Source organism: Zonotrichia leucophrys, chromosome 21 (assembly GCF_028769735.1).
Source record: "Zonotrichia leucophrys gambelii isolate GWCS_2022_RI chromosome 21, RI_Zleu_2.0, whole genome shotgun sequence".
Taxonomy (NCBI): Eukaryota; Metazoa; Chordata; class Aves; order Passeriformes; family Passerellidae; genus Zonotrichia; species Zonotrichia leucophrys.
This window is the reverse complement of record NC_088190.1, coordinates 6,210,565-6,231,415: the sequence shown is the minus strand read 5'-3', so window position 1 is coordinate 6,231,415 and position 20,851 is coordinate 6,210,565. Positions and strand designations below refer to the sequence as shown.

The 20,851-nt window shown below is 56.6% G+C and overlaps 1 protein-coding gene across 1 annotated transcript; it reads right to left on the bottom strand.

The window, feature by feature from the left end:
• Positions 1–836: 836 nt before the first annotated feature.
• Positions 837–20,851, bottom strand: LOC135456647 (protein-arginine deiminase type-1-like). Its single transcript, XM_064730632.1, has 16 exons — positions 20,760–20,851; positions 16,818–16,992; positions 14,466–14,535; positions 13,017–13,090; positions 12,027–12,144; positions 11,822–11,947; positions 10,239–10,414; positions 10,055–10,158; positions 9,265–9,388; positions 7,550–7,657; positions 7,315–7,466; positions 3,271–3,415; positions 2,570–2,663; positions 1,774–1,853; positions 1,150–1,275; positions 837–1,070 (listed from the first exon to the last, which is right to left on the bottom strand). Exons 1-16 carry the CDS (start codon positions 20,849–20,851, stop codon positions 837–839), a joined length of 1,998 nt encoding a protein of 665 aa, XP_064586702.1.

Sequence of the window (20,851 nt, the reverse complement as noted above, 5' to 3'; positions counted from 1 at the left end):
CAAAAAGGGAGGGGGAAGGGGATATGTGGGAGCTTCCCCTTGAGGGTTCTGTTCGAGCCGCAGGTGCAGCCGCACCTCAGAAACGCTGCCAGGAGAGCGAATTGCCCAAAATCAGCGCGTCCGGCCCCAGAACGGCAGCGGGGCTGTGCGGGGCCGAGCCGCGCCCGGGGCACTGGGCGGGTTTCGGTTCCCGGGGCGGTGCCAGGCGGTGCCAGGCGGTGCCAGGCGGGCACGGGGAAGTGTCGCGCTCCGGTGGAGACGAAGAGCGGAGGAAATTCCCTCTTGGAAAGGCGTGAAAAGGTCCCGAGGAGGGCAGGAGGGGTTCCTGCAGCCCGAGAACCAGGTTCCCCAGCAGGAAGCGATTTTTTGGCCAAAACAGGGAATTTTGGGGGTGCCATCAGACTCCGTGACCCCGCGGCTGTGGGATGGGGCCCACACCCCCCAGAGCAGCCTCCCCACCCCCGCTGTCCCCACCAGCCCCAAACCAAACCCCCGTGCCCAAAACCAGGCTCCAAAAGACTTCTTCACACCGGGAGCGAAGGAAAGAAGGATGAGAAACGGAGAAACGCTGCCCCCTCAGTGTCCGTAAAGCTTTATTGGCCAAACCCGAGCTGTCGGTGCTTTTCCGGCGCAGGAAATGCACCTTCCCCCTGGGCTGCAGGAAATGCACCTTCCCCCTGGCTGCAGGAGATGCACATTTCCCCTGGGCTGCAGGAGATGCACATCTTCCCTGGGCTGCAGGAAATGCACATCTTCCCTGGGCTGCAGGAGATGCACATCTTCCCTGGGCTGCAGGAAATGCGCTTTTCCCTGCAGGACCCGGCCCAGGGGGCTCCTCAGGGCACCACGTGCCACCACTTGAAGGCGAAGGGCTTGCGGCGCACGTTGGTGCCGCAGTGCACGTCCCCCGACAGGACGTGGTAGGAGAAGAAGTCGTCGATGAAGGTGCAGGAGAGGCCCAGCGGCTCCAGCAGCTCCCGCACGCGCTGCTCCAGGCAGCAGCGCCCGCCCACCACGGGCCCGAAGGGTTTGGGGATGCCCAGGTGCCGGCCCAGCACCAGCATGTTCACCTGGGGCAGAGCGGGGAGTGCAGCAGGGATTGATCCGGGGGATTGGGATCGGGGCAGGGTTGTGGGGTCGGGGTCTCACCATGTCTGGGAAGAGCGCGTCGGCGCGGGAGTTGGTGAGGATGAAGAGCTGCGGGATGTCCACGATGTCCTGCTCGCTCAGCCCCAGCTCCTGCTTCAGCAGGTCGCGGTTCCAGTCGATGCAGCGCTGCGGGAAGGAACCAGAGCTGCCATCCCAGCCCTCCCCATCCCACCCACGGACCCTGCTGGATCCCACCCCATCCCTGTGCACAACCTCCCACCCCATCCACATCCACATCCCATCCCCATCCCATCCCCATCCCTTCCCCAGCCCAGCCCATCCCATCTCATCTCCATCCCATCCCCATCCCCATCTCATCCCACCATCCCATCCCCATCGTATCCCCATCCTGTCTCATCCCATCCCATCCCATCCCCAGTCCATCCCATCCCATCCCATCCCATCCCATCCCATCCCATCCCATCCCATCCCATCCCATCCCATCCCATCCCATCCCATCCCATCCCATCCCATCCTATCCCATCCCATCCCATCCCATCCTTTCCATGTCCCTCGGCTCATCTCCCTCTCCTCACCCCTCTGGCCATTCCCCAGGACCCCAAATCCCGTCCCTGCACCCCGGAACCCCCCTGGAATGAGGAGGAGGAACCCCCCAGGTCCCACCTGCACGTGGCGGTTGTCGCTGCGCAGGGACTCGTCCGCCAGGATCTCGTCGATGCTCTTCTTCTCAGTGCCCTTCAGCCCTGGGGTGGGAGCGGTCAGGGACAGAGGGACGGACAGAGGGGTGGACAGCGGGATGGACAGCAGGATGGACAGAGGGATAGGCACTGGGATGGACAGTGGGATGGACACTGGGAGAGACACAGGAACAGACACAGGGATGGAGATTGAGATGGACAGAGGGATGGACAGAGAGATGGACAGCAGCGATGGACACCAGGGATGGATAGAAGGATGGACAGTGGGATGGACACAGGAACGGATACAGGGACAGACAGTGAGATGGACAGAGGGGTGGGCACTGGGATGGACACTGGGAGAGACACAGGAACAGACACAGGGATGGAGATTGAGATGGACAGAGGGATGGACAGAGAGATGGACAGCAGCGATGGACACCAGGGATGGATAGAGGGATGGACAGTGGGATGGACAATGGGATGGACACAGGGACGGACAGTGAGATGGACAGAGGGATGGGCACTGGGATGGACAGTGGGATGGACAGAGAGATAAAAAGTGGGGTGGAAAGCGGGATAGACAGAGGGATGGACATTGTAGACAGAGGGATGGACATTGGGAATGGGCAGTGGGATAAACAGCAGGACGGACAGTGGGATGGACAGTGGGAATGGACAGCAGGATGGACAGTGGGAAAGACAGTGGGATGGACACTGGGAATGGATACTTGGAAGGGACAGCAGGAATGCCGTTCCCTAGCGATGGCCTCAGCCCTCACCGATGAACTGCGTGGCCTCTCCGTGGCCCTGCTGCTGCTTCTCCTTGAAGAGTTTGTAGCAGGCGTTGGGACTGGCCAGGAGCAGCCGGAATCCCTGCGGGACAGAGCCTTGGGGTCACCCCTGGTGTGGGGGACAAAACACCCCAGAGTCTGGCTGGGAGGCACCACGGCCACGCCAAACCCAGCCCTGGGGCCATGGGATGCCCATGGAGATCCCATACCCATCCCCAGGGCTGTGAGATGCTCATGGAGATTCCCAAACCCAGCCTGGGGCCACGGAATGGCCACAGAGATCCCATATCCATCCCCAGGGCTATGAGATGCTCATGCCTATCCCAAATCCATCCCTGGGGCCATGGGATGCCCACACCAATCCCAAATCCATCCCTGGGGCCATGGGATGCCCACACCAATCCCAAATCCATCCCCGGGACTATGAGATGCTCATGCCAATCCCAAATCCATCCCTGGGGCTGTGAGATGCTCACAGCAATCCCAAATCCATCCCTGGGCCATGAGATGCCTACAGCAATCCCAAATCCATCCCTGGGGCCATGAGATTCCCATGCCAATCCCAAACCCATCCTCTTGGGCCACCCCAAAGGGGCTCCATCCCCCAGAGCCCCCGGAAGGACAAACAGCGGGCAAAGGGGAATTTTGGGGTGCTGTGAGGAGCCCCGGGCAGGCTCTGGGGTCGGCACCTTCCTGTCCAGGGCAGGGACGAAGGTGAGGAACTCATCCACGTGGCCCACGCTGAGCCACTCCGAGTAGACCTCGAGCGGCGCCTGCACCTTCTGCGCGAAGAGGAAATCCCGCACGGCGCGGCACATCCTGCGCCCGGCCATCCTGCGGGACAGCTGGGGTGGGCACCGCTCCTGCCCCAAAACCCTGCCCCAAAACCCTGCCCCAAAACCCTGCCCCAAACCTGCTGACCCTGCTCCAAAACCCCCGCTGCAAAACCCGCTCCCCAAAAACCTGCTCCCCCACCAAAACCACCACCCCAAAATCCCCTCCCCTAACCCAAAACCCCCTCCCTGAAACTCGCTCTTTGCCTCAAAACCCTTACCCCAAAACCCCCTCCCCAAAACCCACTCTCCATCCCAAAACCCTCCACCCAAAACCCTGCCCAAACCTGCCCATAACCTGCCCAAAACCCTGCCCCAAACACCTGCTCCCTCCCAAAACCCCACCCGCAAAACCCCTCCCTAAACCTGCTCCCTGCCCAAAACCCCCACCCCAAAACCTGCTCCCTGCCCCACAACCCGCTCCCATTCCCAAAACCTGCTCCCCAAAACCCACTCCCTGCCCTAAAACCCCTGCCTCATAACCCACTCCCTCCCCAAAACCCCCTCCCCAAAACCCGCTCCCGGCCCCAAAACCTGCTCCCTCACCAAAACCACTGCCCCAAAATCCCCTCCCCAAAACCCCATCCCAAAACCTGCTCTTTCCCCAAAACCCACTCCCCAAAACCTGCTTCCCGCCCCAAAACACCCTCCCCAAAACCCACTCTCCATCCCAAAAGCCCTGCCCCAAAAACCCTGCTCCCTCCCCAAAACCCCCCCCCTTGCCAAAACCTGCTCCCCACCCTAAAACCCACTCCCTGCCCCAAAAACCCTCTCTCCACCCCAAAACCTGTTCCCCATCCCAAAACCCCCTTCCCAAAACCCCCTTCCCAAAATCCCCTCCCAGCCCTATAACCCCCTCCCCAAAACTCACTCCCTGCCCCAAAACTCCCACTCCAAACCCCCTCTGCTTCCCAAAACCTGCTCCTGTCCCCAAAACCTGCTCCCTGCCGCAACACCCCTGCCCCAAAACCCACTCTCCACCCCAAAACTCACTCCTCTCCCTAAAACCTGCTCTCCAAAACCCATTCTCCACCCCAAAATCCCCTCCCCGAAACCCCCTCCCCAAAATCCACTCCCCAAACCCCCGCCCTGATCACCCCAGGGCTCATTTTTATCCTGTTTTTCAGGGAAAATGGCCCAAGCTACATTACAGACATAAACATATTTAAATACATGTAATAAAATAAATTATAGATTGTTCTGCTTTAATACAGATTTATCTGCCTGATGGCCCAATTATGTATAATTATATCTGTTATATATTAATATAGTCCTGTGTTATTTATAAAGTGAGGTAATAATAAATGTTATATAAGTATATGTTGCTAAAATCACCATATTGTATAAACAGATCAATATAAATATATATTACTAGATCCCTATCTTATATAAATATATCAACATAACTCTTTGTGTTTTAGATAATTACATCAATATTTTCCTATATTATATATAATGTTAATAATATGTTATATAAACATACACTGCTAAAGCCCTATATTATTTAAAGATATATATTGCTAAATTGCTATAATATATAAATATATATTACTAAATCCCTATCTTATATATTACTAGATCCCTAATATTACTTAAATATATCAATGTGTCTTGCTGTATTTTTAGATAAATACATCGATATATCCCTATATTATATATAAAGGGTGTAAATGTATATGTTATATAAATATAAATTGCTAAATCTCTATTAATGTATCAGTAGAAATATATACTATTAGATCCCGAATATTACATAAATATATCAGCATATCTCCCTGTATTTTGGATAAATACATGGATATATCCCTATAAAGTGTGTAAATGTATATGTTATATAAATATATATTGCTAAATATATATATTTTTATATATATTTACTGATATAAATGTATCAGTACAAATATATATTACTAGATCCCTAATATTATTTAAATATATCAGTGTATCTCCCTGTATTTTGGATAAATACATTGATATATCCCCTCATTTTCCATAAACACCTCTCCAGGCTGGATCTATCCATACGGATGGGATCATTCCATGCCCGGTTCTGCTCGGGCACCTCTGGGCACCTGCAATTCCCAAATCCCACCTCATTTCGGTGTGAGAGCCAAGTTTTCTTAAACAGAACGGGCTGGGGAAATGTTAATTAAATTCCTGGTAATGAGGGACGGGACAATTGGGGCCTCAGTGGGGCTGGGAAAATCCCATTTCCCTGCATTTCTTTTCCTCTGGAAGCAGTGCGAATCCCGGGCCGGAACAGGAGCGTCCCGTGGGTTTTTTGGGATGGGATCAGGGACGGGTGTTGTTTTTCCCAGAAAATGCCCTCCTTTGTGGAGGCTTGGCAGGGAGCTTTGTTCGCTGCCGAGCATCGCCCGGCCTGGGCACAACAACCCTGGTTATTCGGGATTCCATGGGAACAACAACCCCCAGTTATTCGGGATTTCAGGGGAACAACAGCCCCCGGATATTCGGGATTCCATGGGCACAACAACCCTCGGTTATTTGGGATTTTATGGGAACATCAATCCCCAGTTGTCCGGGATTTCATGGGCTCAACTACCTCGGTTATTCAGGATTTCATAGGAACAACAACCTCCGGTTGTTCAGGATTTCGTGGGCACAACAACCCCGGTTAGTCGGGATTTCATGGGCACAACAACCCCCGGTTATTTGGGATTCCATGGGAACAACAACCCCCAGTTATTCGGGATTTTATGAGAACAACAATCCCTGGTTATTCGGGATTCCATGGGAACAACAACCCCCGGTTATTCAGGATTTTATGGGAACATCAATCCCCAGTTGTCCGGGATTTCATGGGCACAACTACCCCGGTTATTCAGGATTTCATAGGAACAACAACCTCCGGTTGTTCAGGATTTTGTGGGCACAACAACCCCTGGTTATTTGGGATTTCAGGGGAACAGCAACCCTCGGTTATTTGGGATTTTATGGGAACAACAACCCTTGGTTATTTGGGATTTTATGAGAACAACAATCCCTGGTTATTCGGGATTCCATGGGAACAACAACCCCCGGTTATTTGGGATTCCATGGGAACAACAACCCTCGGTTATTCGGGATTTTATGAGAACAACAATCCCTGGTTATTCGGGATTCCATGGGCACAACAATCCCCAGTTATTCGGGATTTCATGGGCTCAACTACCTCGGTTATTCGGGATTTCATAGGAACAACAACCTCCGCTTGTTCAGGATTTCATGGGCACAACAACCCCCGGATATTTGGGATTTTATGGGAGCGACAACCCCGGTTATTCAGGATTTTATGGGCACAACACACCCTGGTTATTCGGAATTCCATGGGAACAACAACCTCCAGTTATTTGGGATTTCGCCCTGTCCTGGGCTCCCCTGCTTCTCTCCCAAAGAACAAACCCAGCCCAGGTGTGTGGGGTTGGGGAAAAAGGGGTGAAAATGGGAAAAAATGGGAAAAGGAGGAAAAGGGGGAAAGGGGGGAAACAGGGGAAAAGGGGAAGAGGGGAAGAGGGGAAAAGGGGAAGAGGGGAAGAGGGGAAAAGGGGAAGAGGGGAAGAGGAGAAAAGAAAAGGGGAAAAGTGGAAAGGGGAAAAGGGGGAAAAGGGACAAGGGGAAAACGGGGAAAAGGGAAAACAGGAAAACAGTGGCCGGGTGTTTTGGGGGTCAGAGGAGCAGCAGATTTTGCTGTAAAATCTGGGATTTTATGGGCATCAGGACCAGGTCTTTTCTCCGAGAGGTTCCTGAGGAAGGGTTTTGGGATCTCCCAAGGAGGGTTTTGGGATGTCCCAAGGAGGGTTTTGGGATGTCCCAAGGAGGGTTTTGGGATGTCCCGAGGAGGGTTTTGGGATGTCCCAGGGAGGGTTTTGGGATGTCCCAGGGAGGGTTTTGGGCGCTCACCAGGGCAGGGGGCTGCCGATGAGGATCCGCCCCAGCGGGTACTCCTTGCCCCGCACCGTCACCGGCGGGCTCACGTCCAGGTTCCCGAAGGAATCCAGGCTGGTCACGCTCTTCCCAGGGGGCTCCCGGGTCACGTAGCCAAAATCCGGGCCCTGGGAAGGAGGGAAGATGTGCCAAGGACCTCCAATGAGGGGATTTTGGGTGGAAAAAGGAGGATTTCAATGCAAGGACACACCAGGATCTTCTTAAAAGCAAAATCCTTTAGGCCTCTGTTCCTGGGAGAGTCGAAGACCACGGGGAAGGTTTTGTGTGGAGCCTCCACGTAGCCAAACTCCAGCTCATCCTGTGGGAAGGAGACGAGGAAGAGGAGGAGGAAGGCTCCCGGGGGTGATAGGAATCTCCACCAGGGATATGGGGAGGGTGGGGCAGGAAATGGGGCGAGCCTGGCAGAGCCCAGACTAAAACATTGGGAAGCTCCTGCCCGGCAGGTGACACCACAGCCACAGTGTCCCCCTGGGGTCCCCTGGCACTGGGACCCTCCTGTACAACCCCTGGGGTGACACAACAGCCATGGTGTCCCCCTGGGGTCCCCTGGCACTGGGACCCTCCTGCACAGCCCCATGGGGTGACACCACAGCTACAGTGTCCCCCTGGGGTCCCCCTGGCACTGGGACCCTCCTGCCCGGCAGGTGACACCACAGCCACGGTGTCCTGCTGGGCTCCTCTGGCACTGGGACCCTCCTGTACAACCCCACGGGGTGACACCACAGCCACGGTGTCCCCCTGGGGTCCCCCTGGCACTGGGACCCTCCTGCACAGCCCCTGGGGTGACACCACAGCCACAGTGTCCCCCTGGGGTCCCCCTGGCACTGGGACCCTCCTGCACAGCCCCTGGGGTGACACCACAGCCACAGTGTCCTCTTGGGGTCCCCTGGCACTGGGACCCTCCTGCACAGCCCCACAGGGTGACACCACAGCCACAGTGTCCTCTTGGGGTCCCCTGGCACTGGGACCCTCCTGCACAGCCCCACAGGGTGACACCACAGCCACAGTGTCCTCCTGGGGTCCCCCTGGCACTGGGACCCTCCTGCACAGCCCCACCGGGTGACACCACAGCCACAGTGTCCCCCTGGGGTCCCCTGGCACTGGGACCCTCCTGTACAACCCCACGGGGTGACACCACAGCCACAGTGTCCTCTTGGGGTCCCCTGGCACTGGGACCCTCCTGCACAGCCCCATGGGGTGACACCACAGCCACGGTGTCCTCTTGGGGTCCCCCTGGCACTGGGACCCTCCTGCACAGCCCCTGGGGTGACACCACAGCCACAGTGTCCCCCTGGGGTCCCCTGGCACTGGGACCCTCCTGTACAGCCCCACGGGGTGACACTTTCAATGGGGTGCCCTTGTACAATGAGGTCACTCTGGAGGTGTCCCTTGGGTCCCTCTTCCAAAGCACCCCGGGGACCCTTCTGCAAAAGGGACCCCCTTGTAAAGTCCCACGGGGTCCCTTTTGCAATAGGGTCCCTTTTGCAGTGTCCCATGGGGTCGCTTTTGCAGTGGAGTCCCCTTTGCAATGTCCCATGGGGACCCTTTTGCAGCAGGGACCCCCTGTGATGTCCCATGGGGTCCTTCTTGCAATGGGGTCACCCTCAAAAGCCCCGCGGGGTCCCTTTTGCAATTGGGTCCCCTTTGCAATGTCCCATGGGGTCCCTTTTGCAATGTCCCCACAGGGTCCCCCCTCTCACTGGGGTCCCCCCTGCAGTCAGGCCCCTCCTGCACGGCCCACAGGGTCCCTGTCCCGGTGCCCCTCTGTGTCCCTGGTGCCACGCCAGGCTCCCAGGCCATTGTTCCCACCCATGGCAGCATTCCCTGTGCCTCAGTGCCCTTCCCTTGGCATTCCAGGACCTGCCCAAGGCACGGCGGGGCTCTCCTGTTCCCGGGTGAGCTGACCTGGATCCAGCGGTCGCTGCGCGAGTCCAGCTCCGAGCACACGGTCAGTTTGCAGTTGGCTTTGCGCAGCAGCTCCCGCAGCCCCTCCAGGAAGGCCTCGTTGGAATCCGAGCCCTGCTTGATGCTGGGGGGACAGCGAGGGGCTGGGGCTGTGAGGGGGATCATGGGGAGTCCCCAAAACCACGACCCCACGGCTTGTTCCTCAATCCTGAACACCCCAGGCAGCATTTCCATGTGGGAATGGAGCTGGAGAGGGAACTCCAACCTTTGTGGGGTTGGAGTAGAGAGGGAACTCCAACCTTTGTGGGGTTGGAGCTGGAGAGGGAACTCCAGCCTTTGAGGGACTGAAGCTGGAGAAGAAATCCCAGCCTTTGTGGGCTTGGATGTGGAGAGGGTCCTCCAGCCTTTGTGGGATTGGAACTGGAGAGGGAATTCCAGCCTTTGTGGGATTGGAGCTGGAGAGGGAACTCCAGCATTTCTCTTTGGGATTTAAACACCCCAGGCAGCATTCCTGCATGGAATTGGACCTGGAGGTGTTCTTCCCGCATTTCTCCTTGAGATTTAAATGCCCTGGGCAACATTCCTGCATGGGAATGGACCTGGAGAGGGAACTCCAGCCCTTCTCCTTGGGATGGAAATGACTCCCACGGCAGCAGCTGGCTCCCTTCCCAACCATTCCCCGTCAGGAATGCCTAAGCCTGGCTCACACACAGCCAGGAAGGGTCAGGAACTCCTCCCTGGTGAGTGCCCCAGGGCAGGGGACAGCCCTGTCCATGGACACCCGTCCTACCTGCAGACAAACACCTCCAGGGGCTGCTGCGTGTTGGGTGTCATGATCCAGGGCGCCACGCGGAACACCACGGTGTCCGTGAAGATCGGCGTGCCCGGCGAGTCCTGGCGGAGCCAAAACGGAGTCTGGGACCTCCAGCCACGGGGGGTTTGCTTGGTCAAGGGTGGGGCTGACCCCCCCGTACCTTATGGGGCACCTCCAGCAGGCTGGCGCTGAAGGACACGAGGCCGCTGAAGCCCCGGTCGGGGAACGCCAGCCCCTCCACGTAGAAGGTGCTGTCCCCATGGCCAGCGTGCTCCAGCACGTAGGAGAGCTTGTCCGGGCCCAGCACGGGCTTGTAGAGCCGGTAGGTATCACCACCTGGGGAACCCCAAACCCAGCAGCCTGGAGAACCCCAGATTCCCACCCCAAACTCAGCCTGGAGAACCCCAGATTCCCACCCCAAACCCAGCAGCCTGGAGAACCCCAGATTCCCACCCCAAACTCAGCCTGGAGAACCCCAGATTCCCACCCCAAACTCAGCTTGGAGAACCCCAGATTCCCACCCCAAACTCAGCTTGGAGAACCCCAGATTCCCACCCCAAACTCAGCAGTGTGGAGAACCCCAGATTCCCACCCCAAACCCAGCAGCCTGCAGAACCCTGAATTCCCACTCCGAGTTCAGCAGCCTGGAAAAACCTGGATCCTCACCCTGATTTCAGCAGCCTGGAGAACCTGGGATTCCCACCCCAAACTCAGCTTGGAGAACCCTGGATTCCCACCCTGACTTCAGCAGATTGGACAACCCCAAATTCCCACCCCGAGTTCAGCAGCCTGGAGAATCCTGGATTCCCACCCTGAACTCAGTCTGGACAACCCCAAATTCCCACCCTGAGTTCAGCAGCTTGGAGAACCTGGGATTCCCACCCCAAACTCAGCTTGGAGAACCCTGGATTCCAACCCCAAACTCAGCTTGGAGAACCCTGGATTCCAACCCCAAACTCAGCTTGGAGAACCCTGGATTCCCACCCCAAACTCAGCTTGGAGAACCTGGGATTCCCACCCCAAACTCAGCAGCTTGGAGAACCCTGGATTCCTACCCCAGCCTCAGCAGCCTGAAGACCCCCAGATTCCCACCCTGAGTTCAGCAGCCTGGAGAACCCCAGATTCCCACCCCAAACTCAGCAGCCTGGAGAACCCCAAATTCCCAGAGCCTGCCCACAGGGGGACACGCCAGCAGGAGCAGGAGGAGGTGGCTGGTGCCCAAGGGTGGCAGAAGGGCTTCCTCCTCCTCTTCCTCCTCCTCCTCCTCCTCCCTGGGGAACACGCTTGATCTTCCCGGGACAAAGAGGGCTCCGTCCCCTCGGGTCCTGCCCTTTCAAGGAGCGTGGCTCCGGCTGAGGATCTCTAATGACACCCTCGGCTCCCCGGACCTGATTTTCGGCGCGGAGCTGCCGGGGATCCAACCGTTCAAAGGCGAAGGGCGCTGCCCAACGGGACGGGCTGCTTGGCTGCTTGGCTCCCTGCCCGAGCCAAAACAGTGCCGGGAGACACGTGGGGCTTCCCGCGCCATGGGAATGTCAAAATTCCAGCCCTCGGTGGGAAAAGCCTCTTTGGAACCTTCTCCCCCTTGGTTTTTCCCATATAGACCCACCGTGTGCGACAGCAGAAGAGCTTTGGGGGTAAAAGTGGGATTACAGCAAATAGGGGCGCCCCAATGAACAAAACCTGTGGGGTTGGCTGGCTTTGGGGTGCCACAGGGCTGCGGGGAGAGGCAGAGGCACTCACGGACGGCGTGGAACACCCGCACTTTGTCCGCGTCGCCCTCGGGGACGTGCAGCACCACCGGGTACTCGGCGAAGATGGCGCTGGGGCCCTCGGTGCGCAGCAGCATCACCGACATGTCCTGCAGGTCTGCGGGACACGTGGGGACACGGAGGGAGGGGATGGCAGAGGGGAAACGCCCAGGGAGCCCCTCGGGGTCGCAGCCCACCTGCCGGTGTCCGTATGTCCGCCTGGCCGCTGTCCGTGCCCCCCGCGCCGGGGCTGTCGCGGTCACAGTTGACCAACAGCACGGCCCCTTGTCCATCCGGGCCCCACGTCCACTTGGCCTGGAGGAGAAGCACCGAGAGGGGACAGGAGCAGGATTTCCACCATGCTGGGCCAAGGAAAGCCCCACACTTGGAGGAGAACCCGACCAGCGCCGCTCAAACGGCCCCATCCCAATGGCAGCTCCAGCAGAGCCTGCACCGACTGCTCCAAGATTTTATCGCCCAGCCAGGCTGGAAGTGCCTCCAGCCTCGCCTGGACATGGCTGAAGCACTTCTGGAAGCTGAGCCCATCTTGATACCAATTTGCACCGCCGATCAGGCTGCGGTTAATCAGCCCGGCTGATCTGTGGTTAATTAGCCCAGCTTGAGGGCCTGGGCACAGGCAGATGTGTGGCCGAAGGGGGAAACCTCCTGCTGTTTGCTCAACTTGTTCAACAGCAGCTTTGGGGCCCGAAAAGGAAAAGAAAAAGAGAACGGAGGTGGAAGAGAAAGGGAGGAAAAAGGGAAGAGAAATGGAGGAAAAAAGGGAGGAAAAATGGAGGAAAAAAGGGAGGGAAAATGGAGAAAGAAGGGGGAAAGAGGGGAGAAAGAAGGGAGGAAGAAGGGAGGAAAAAGGGAGGAAAAAGGGAGAAAAAAGGGAGGAAAAGGGAGGAACAGGGGAGGAAAAAGGGAGAAAAAAGGGAGGAAAAAGGGAGGAAAAAGGGAGGAAAAAGCCGAGAGTTTTCTCCTGCAGGATCCTCGGGGCCAGGCTGTAGCTGCAGGTGGTTCTGGCATGGAATAGGAAAATCAATCCTTTTCCTGCTCAATTAGTAGGCTGAGGATCTGCCGGGCTGTTTGCCCTCACAGAGACACCACCCAGGTCCCTGTGCCCCCTGGAGATTTTCCAGGAAGAGGCCGGTGGTGGATCCGCCCTCCCAGGACACTCTGCTCACCTTGTCCTTGTCCTTGTCCTTGCCCTTGCTCCTCACTCGGCCGCTCCGGCTCCAGTCCACGTCCAGGGACACCTCTGGAACAGCGAGAGGGAAGGAAGCCATGGGCAGGGGACGAGATCTTGGGGACATTTTGGGGTCTCCTTGGCACCACGACCTCCACACCAACCCCACCTCATCCCCCCGAAGCTGCTCGAGACCCAACAGAACAGGAGAAGAAAATCCAACCCAACAGTTTTGCCACGGCTTTCCCTCTTTCATCTCCTCTCATTTTGGTTCCCCCCAGCAGGGACATCCCCACTTCATGGCAGATTTTATTTTTCACAGCATTTTTTATGTTTTCATGTCAGATTTTATGTTTTCATGGCGGATTTTACGTTTTCACAGCATTTTTTCATGGCAGATTTTGTTTTACTGCCATTTTTCAATGTGTTCGTGGCAGATTTTATGTTTTCATGGCAGATTTTATGTTTCCATGGCATTTTTTACGTTTTCACCCATTTCCTATTGACTGTCCTGTTTTCCACGAAGCCAAAACACGGCGGAGGCACAAAAATGCATTTTCACTGTGGTTGAGCAAACACCCAAATAATTTCTAGGAAACCTGACAATTTCCTCATAGGGCTCTTCTTGCCTCAAATTTCTGCCTCTGTTGCAGAGATTTGGCGACTTCATCCAAACCCCACCTCAATCCTAACCCAAAAACTCCTCCAGATGGGACACACAAAGTGTGGAAAACACAGGGATTGAGTCAGACATTGTTCTCCTTGGGGCAGAGAGGACGACGTGGAAAAGCCAGGAGGGAAACTCTAAATCCAACCAAGAGAAGAACATTTGGAAGGCAAAATCCCTGTGGCCAGTGGTGGCCCCAGTTGGCTCCAGTGAGGCCCATGGGACATGGGAAACCTTCAGCCTCTCCAGGGGCAATTTTGGGAGGCGTTGGCATGATTTGAGGACACGGGTCAGACTGTCATGTGAACGCTTCAGAAAATCCCAAATTTAGGGTAATTAATCCATCCAAGTGGAGACTTCTGCACCCAGACTGGTTGTCTAGACTCCCTTTGTAGTCAGCAGGGGAGAGCAGGCATTTGGAGGGGATGATTCACCTCGCCCTAAACTCCTGAAATAGGTCAGGCACGGCTTCGGTGCCGATCCCTCTGCCCTGGTGCTGGCCGGAGCTGGGTGAGGAGATCTCGCACGGATCCTCTTCTCCAGAGGAACCACCTCAGCACAGGAGGATGCTCCTGGGTGGGGACACGGCCCAGCCTCCGTCTCTCCCACACCAAATAAGGCAGTGTTTAATTAATCACGGTTTAATTATTTCCCTCTTGCTCGTCAGCATCGGTGAACACCCAAACCTTTATTGCCTGTGGTCCCCAAGGAATTCCGGCCTCGTGGATCCAGCCGGATCCCAAGAGACCAGGAATTCCCTGAGCCTTGGTGGGCACCTACCGACACAGGTGAGGTACAGCCAGGCCACCGCCAGCTCGCGGCCCTCGCGGTCGTAGTAGGAGATCTTCACCTGCAGAGACATCCCCACACCGTGACCCACATCCCACTGGGTTGGTGGGATCCCCACACTGTGACCCACATCCCACTGGGTTGGTGGGATCTCCATCCCCACACTGTGACCCACATCCCACTGGGCTGGTGGGATCTCCATCCCCACACCATGACCCACATCTCACCAGGCTGGTGGGATCTCCATCCCCACACCGTGACCCACATCCCACTGGGTTGGTGGGATCTCCACACCGTGACCCACATCTCATCAGGCTGGTGGGGTCTCCATCCCCACACTGTGACCCACATCCCACTGGGTTGGTGGGGTCTCCATCCCCACACTGTGACCCACATCCCACTGGGTTGGTGGGATCTCCACACCGTGACCCACATCCCACTGGGTTGGTGGGATCTCCAAACTGTGACCCACATCCCACCGGGCTGGTGGGATCTCCACACTGTGACCCACATCCCACTGGGTTGGTGGGATCTCCATCCCCACACCGTGACCCACATCTCACCAAGCTCATGGGATCTCCATCCCCACACTGTGACCCACATCTCACCAGGCTCATGGGATCTCCATCCCCACATCTCACCAAGCTCATGGGATCTCCATCCCCACACCATGACCCACATCTCACCAGGCTGGTGGGATCTCCATCTCCGCACTGTGACCCACAACACACAGGGCCGGCAGGATCTCCATCCCCACACCGTGACCCACATCTCACCAAGCTCATGGGATCTCCATCCCCACACCGTGACCCACATCTCACCAAGCTCATGGGATCTCCATCCCCACACCATGACCCACATCTCACCAAGCTGGTGGGATCTCCATCTCCGCACTGTGACCCACATCTCACTGGGCTGGTGGGATCTCCATCTCCACACTGTGACCCACACCCCACAAGGCCAGCAGGATCTCCATCCCCACACCGTGACCCACATCCCACCAGGCTGATGTGATCTCCATCCCCACACTGTGACCCACATCCCACCAGGCTGGTGGGATCTCCATCCCCACACCGTGACCCACATCCCACTGTGTTGGTGGGATCTCCACACTGTGACCCACATCTCACTGGGTTGGTGGGATCTCCACACCATGACCCACATCTCACTGGGTTGGTGGGATCTCCACATCGTGATGCACATCTCACCAAGCTCATGGGATCTCTATCCCCACACTGTGACCCACATCCCACCAGGCTGGTGGGATCTCCACACCGTGACCCACATCTCACCAAGCTCGTGGGATCTCCATCCCCACACTGTGCTGGGGATCTCACCAAGCTGGTGGGATCTCCATCTCCACACTGTGACCCACACCCCACAAGGCCAGCAGGATCTCCATCCCCACACTGTGACCCACATCTCACCAGGCTGGTGGCATCTCCATCCCCACACCGTGACCCACATCTCACTGGGTTGGTGGGATCTCCACACTGTGACCCACATCTCACCAAGCTCATGGGATCTCCATCCCCACACCGTGACCCACATCCCACTGGGCTGGTGGGATCTCCATCCCCACACCATGACCCACATCTCACCAAGCTCATGGGATCTCCATCCCCACACTGTGATCCACATCCCACTGTGTTGGTGGGATCTCCACACCGTGACCCACATCTCACCAGGCTGGTGGGATCTCCATCCCCACACCGTGACCCACATCCCACCAGGCTGGTGGGATCTCCATCCCCACACCGTGACCCACATCCCACTGTGCTGGTAGGATCTCCATCCCCACACCCCGCCAAGCTAGTGAGATCTCCATTCCCACACCGTGACCCACATCCCACTGGGTTGGTGGGATCTCCATTCCCACACCGTGACCCACATCCCACCAGGCTGGTGGGATCTCTGCCCTCCCGGGATCATGGAATGAGCTGGGAAGGGCCCCACAAGGATCACCACTCCAACCCCTGCCTGCCCACCCTTCTGGGCCCTGGGAGGTCCATCCCAGCCATTCTCCATTAATCACAGTTCATTGGAAACTTCTGTGCCATCTTCAGCACAAAATTGGGCACAGAAAATATCAGACTTGGCGAATTTTTTGCTGCCTGGCACCGACTTTTGCAACCCCTGTGATGTCATCATTGGGGCACCAAGTGGGGCCTTCTCCTTCTGGGTTTCGTTTCTTGTCAGTGCCAATTACACAACTCTGCTCGAGCTTTCCCCATGACAAACCACCCTGGTGTCAGCGTTACTCATAAATCCTTGAGTTTTCCTAGGAAAAGTCACTTATTTCCCCCAGTTTGGCCACATGAACAGCACGTAGGACAACCTGACCTGGTTGTCATCGACGGTCCTGCTGGTGACATCGATGGTCACCACCACCTCGATGTCGGGATCCAGGGGCCACCGGGCGTCCAGGCTGGGCTTTGTGGCGGGGCTGTGGATCATGTGCACCGTCACCGCCGGCGTGGCGTGCACGTCAAAGGACGCGGCGCCTCTCGGGGTGGACCTGGAATGGAGCAACCTCGGGTCAGAGACCACGGGAGCCAAGTCCCCGAACCTGGAATTAAACCCAGCCACGAGTGGGCGGGAGGGGCCCCGAGACCATCCCTGGGTGATGAAATGGTCCCTGGAGTTCCACATGTGGGACCTCTGTGGCGGCATTGGGCAAGCCCAGCTCCTGCTGCAGCTCCGGCACGTCCGGCCGTGGTTTATCCCACATCCAACCTCCCTCTGCAACCACGCGAAATTCCCTGAATTTCAGTGTCCCGTGACAAAACCCCAACCGGGGAAGAGCCGGGATGATTTTCATGCCAACCACACATGGAGCTGGGTGTTGTGGGACCATCCCGTGACCTGAGGGATGCTGGGGCTGGAGCGGAGCCTGGATCCGGGCACGCAGCTCCGTGACATCCTCAGGAGCCTTTGAAGTGCTGCTCCCTGCTCATTACAGCCCCGGCCGCTCCATCCCGGCAGCCCTGACCTGCTCCCGCTCCCCTGGCTGCATCCCAGGGGGAACCGGGTGGAAACTTGGGCAGCGAGAACATAAAAACCGCAACATCAAAACCCCGCGCGCCACGGCAGGGATTTATCCCCGGTGTTGTTCTTGGCGCGGCGTCCCCGGTGCCTCCAGCAGATTGCGAGGAGATTAAGGCATTCCATGGGCTTGGCATCCCCGTCTGGAACACCCCATGAAGATATGGATCCAGGAAATGCTGGATCCCATCCCAACATTCCACAAAGCCGTGGATCCAGAGGGATGTTCGATCCCATCCCAAACACCCCGCAAAGCCGTAGATCCGGGGGATGCTGGATCCCATCCCAAACACCATGTGAAGCCATGGATCCGGGGGATGCTGGATCCCATCCAGAACACCCCGCGAAGCCATGGATCTGGGGAATGCTGGATCCCATCCCAACACCCCACAAAGCCATGGATCCAGAGGGATGTTCAATCCCATCCCAAACACCATGTGAAGCCATGGATCTGGGGGATGCTGGATCCCATCCAGAACACCCCACAAAGCCATGGATCCAGAGGGTTGTTGGATCCCATCCTAACACCCCACAAAGCCATGGATCTGGGGAATGCTGGATCCCATCCCAACACCCCACAAAGCCATGGATCCAGAGGGATGTTGGATCCCATCCAGAACACCCCACAAAGCCATGGATCTGGGGAATGCTGGATCCCATCCCAACACCCCACAAAGCTGTGGATCCAGGGGATGCTGGATCCCATCCCAACACCCCACAAAGCCATGGATCCAGGGGATGCTGGATCCCATCCCAAACACCATGTGAAGCCATGGATCTGGGGAATGCTGGATCCCATCCCAACACCCCACAAAGCCATGGATCCAGGGGATGCTGGATCCCATCCCAAACACTCCACAAAGCCATGGATTCACGGATTTGGGGCTCTTTGCCGTCGATTTTTGGCCCTCCCACCTCAGCAGCGCCACCCGATTCCCAATGAGCTCCAAGTTCTGCCCCAAGCAACCCCAAATTGACGCATCCATCACTAAATTCCCCCCAGCCAGTGCTCCCCGTGAATAAAATTATCCCATTTTTCAGCTGGAAGAGCTTCCACCATCTGCTGTTTGAGACCACGGCTCAAATTTGTTACCAAGAAGCCAAATTACCCCATTTGGGTTCCATAGGTTTAAATAGGACTGAGACAGATCCAAGTCCAAAAGCAGGACAAAAAATTGCAGATAATGGGTTTTCTACATTCCCGTCTGCATGAGAGGGGGAAACGAGGCTGTTTTAGGGCAGCCAGAGCTCTCTGAGGGGACAATGGCACATCCTGGCCCGGCTCCAGCGCTCCATCCCAATAATTGCCCGGATGCGATGCTGACCGGCCAGGTCTGCATTCTCTGTCATTATAAATGTGATTTATTAAATAATGACACCGTGGCAGCAGGGCAGGGACAGCTGCCTATCTGCCCAATAAAGCCACCCCATATTTAATTCTGCAAAAATCCCTTTTCCTGACGCTGCCCGTGCACGGCCGCTGCTAAATTTTTTCTGCCTGAGCCACACATTTTATTCCTCCTCCCGTTTTAGCTCCGAGTTGCACATCTTAAATTGCTCTTGCCCAATGTTCTTAGAGCCAGAAATAGACCCGGGCTTAGCCGGGGTGTGATTGGGCTTTGCCTCCAAACCATCCTGGCCCGGCTCCGCTGCAATGCCCCGAGCCAACATTCCAGCTTTGGATGAGCTCCCTGTGGGATATTGTACCCAAAAATGAGTTCCCTGTGGGATATCGTCCCCAAAAGTGAGTTCCCTGTGAGTTATTATCCAAAAACCAGAGTTTTGGGGTGAGGTCCCCATGGACATCATTCCCCAAAACACACACAATGGGACATCATCCCCTAAAAGAAAACTTGGATGATCTCCCCGTGGACATCATCCCCCAAAGCACAGCCAGCTCTGGAGGGACCTGTCCCTCCAAACCCTTGGGTGAACTCCTGACGAGCTGCGAGTCCCTCACTACCCTTTCTTCCTCCAAACCCATCCCAAAGCCCTGCAGCTCTGTGGAACATGTCAGGATGCTGTGATGCTGATCAAACCCATCCCAAATCCTTAGCCCAGGATGCCCCAATCCCCATCAAACCCATCCCAAATCCCAGCCCGGACTGCCCCAATCTGGAGCAAACCCATCCCAAATCCTTAGCCCTGGATGCTCCAGTCCTGATCAAATCCATCCCAAATCCCTGGCCGGGATACCCCATGCTGATCAAACCCATCCCAAATCCCAGCCCGGGATGCCCCAAACCCCATCAAACCCATCCCAAATCCCTGAGCGGACTGCCCCAATCTGGAGCAAATCCATCCCAAATCCCCAGCCCAGGATGCCCCAATCCCCTCAAACTCAAATCCCTGCAGATACCGATCCATCAAACTTCCAAATTCCGCTGGATACCCCAATCCTGATCAAACCCATCCCAAATCCCAGCCCTGGATACCCCAATCCCAACCAAACCCATCCCAAATCCCAGCCCAAGATGCCCCAATCCCCATCAAACCCTTCCAAATTCCTGGCTGGATACCCCAATCCCAGATCAAACCCCATCCCATAAATCCAGCCTTGGATAACCCCAATCCCAATCCAAACCCAATCCCATAATCCCTCCATCCGGGGATACCCCAATCCCAACCAAACCCATCCCAAATTCCAGCCCTGGATACCCCAATCCCAACCAAACCCATCCCAAATCCCAGCCAAGATGCTCCATCATCAACTTCAAACCTCTATCCCAAATCCCAGCCCAGAATCACCCAAATCCCAACCAAACCCATCCCAAATCCCAGCCCAAGATGCTCCAACCCCCATCAAACCCATCCCAAACCCCTAGCTGGACTGCCCCAGGTTGACCAAACCCATCCCAAATCCCAGCCTGGGATGCCCCAAACCCCATCAAACCCATCCCAAATCCAGGCCCGGAATGCCATCCCACAAACCCTTCCAAATTCCTGCTGAATACCCCAATCCCAACCAAACCCTTCCAAATTCCGCGAATAGCCCAATCCATCAAACCCATCCCAAATCCAGCTGGACCTCCCAACCAAACCCATCCCAAATCCAGCCTGATTACCCAACCCCATCCCAAACCCATCCCAAATCCCAGCCCAAGATGCCCCAAACCCATCCCAAATCCCAGCCCGGGATGCCCCAAACCCCATCAAACCCATCCCAAATCCCAGCCCAAACCCATCCCAGATCCCAGCAGCTCCATGGATCACTCCGGGCTGCCCCGTGCCCGGCCCTACCGGCGCATATCGAGGAAGACCTCGGTGCCCAGCACGCAGACGCCGCGGGCAGCGTGGCTGGTGGACATGGGCACGACGTGACGCGGGGCCAT

What these genes read in the sequence shown, in the direction of transcription:
- LOC135456647 (XM_064730632.1), bottom strand. Translation starts at nt 20,851, where the DNA reads ATGGCCCCGCGTCACGTCGTGCCCATGTCCACCAGCCACGCTGCCCGC. An exon ending in GTCTTCCTCGATATGCGCCG is followed by an intron (nt 16,993 to 20,759) that starts GTAGGGCCGGGC and finishes GCTCCATTCCAG; the next exon opens with GTCCACCCCGAGAGGCGCCG. An exon ending in AGAGGCCACGCAGTTCATCG is followed by an intron (nt 1,854 to 2,569) that starts GTGAGGGCTGAG and finishes CTCCCACCCCAG; the next exon opens with GGCTGAAGGGCACTGAGAAG.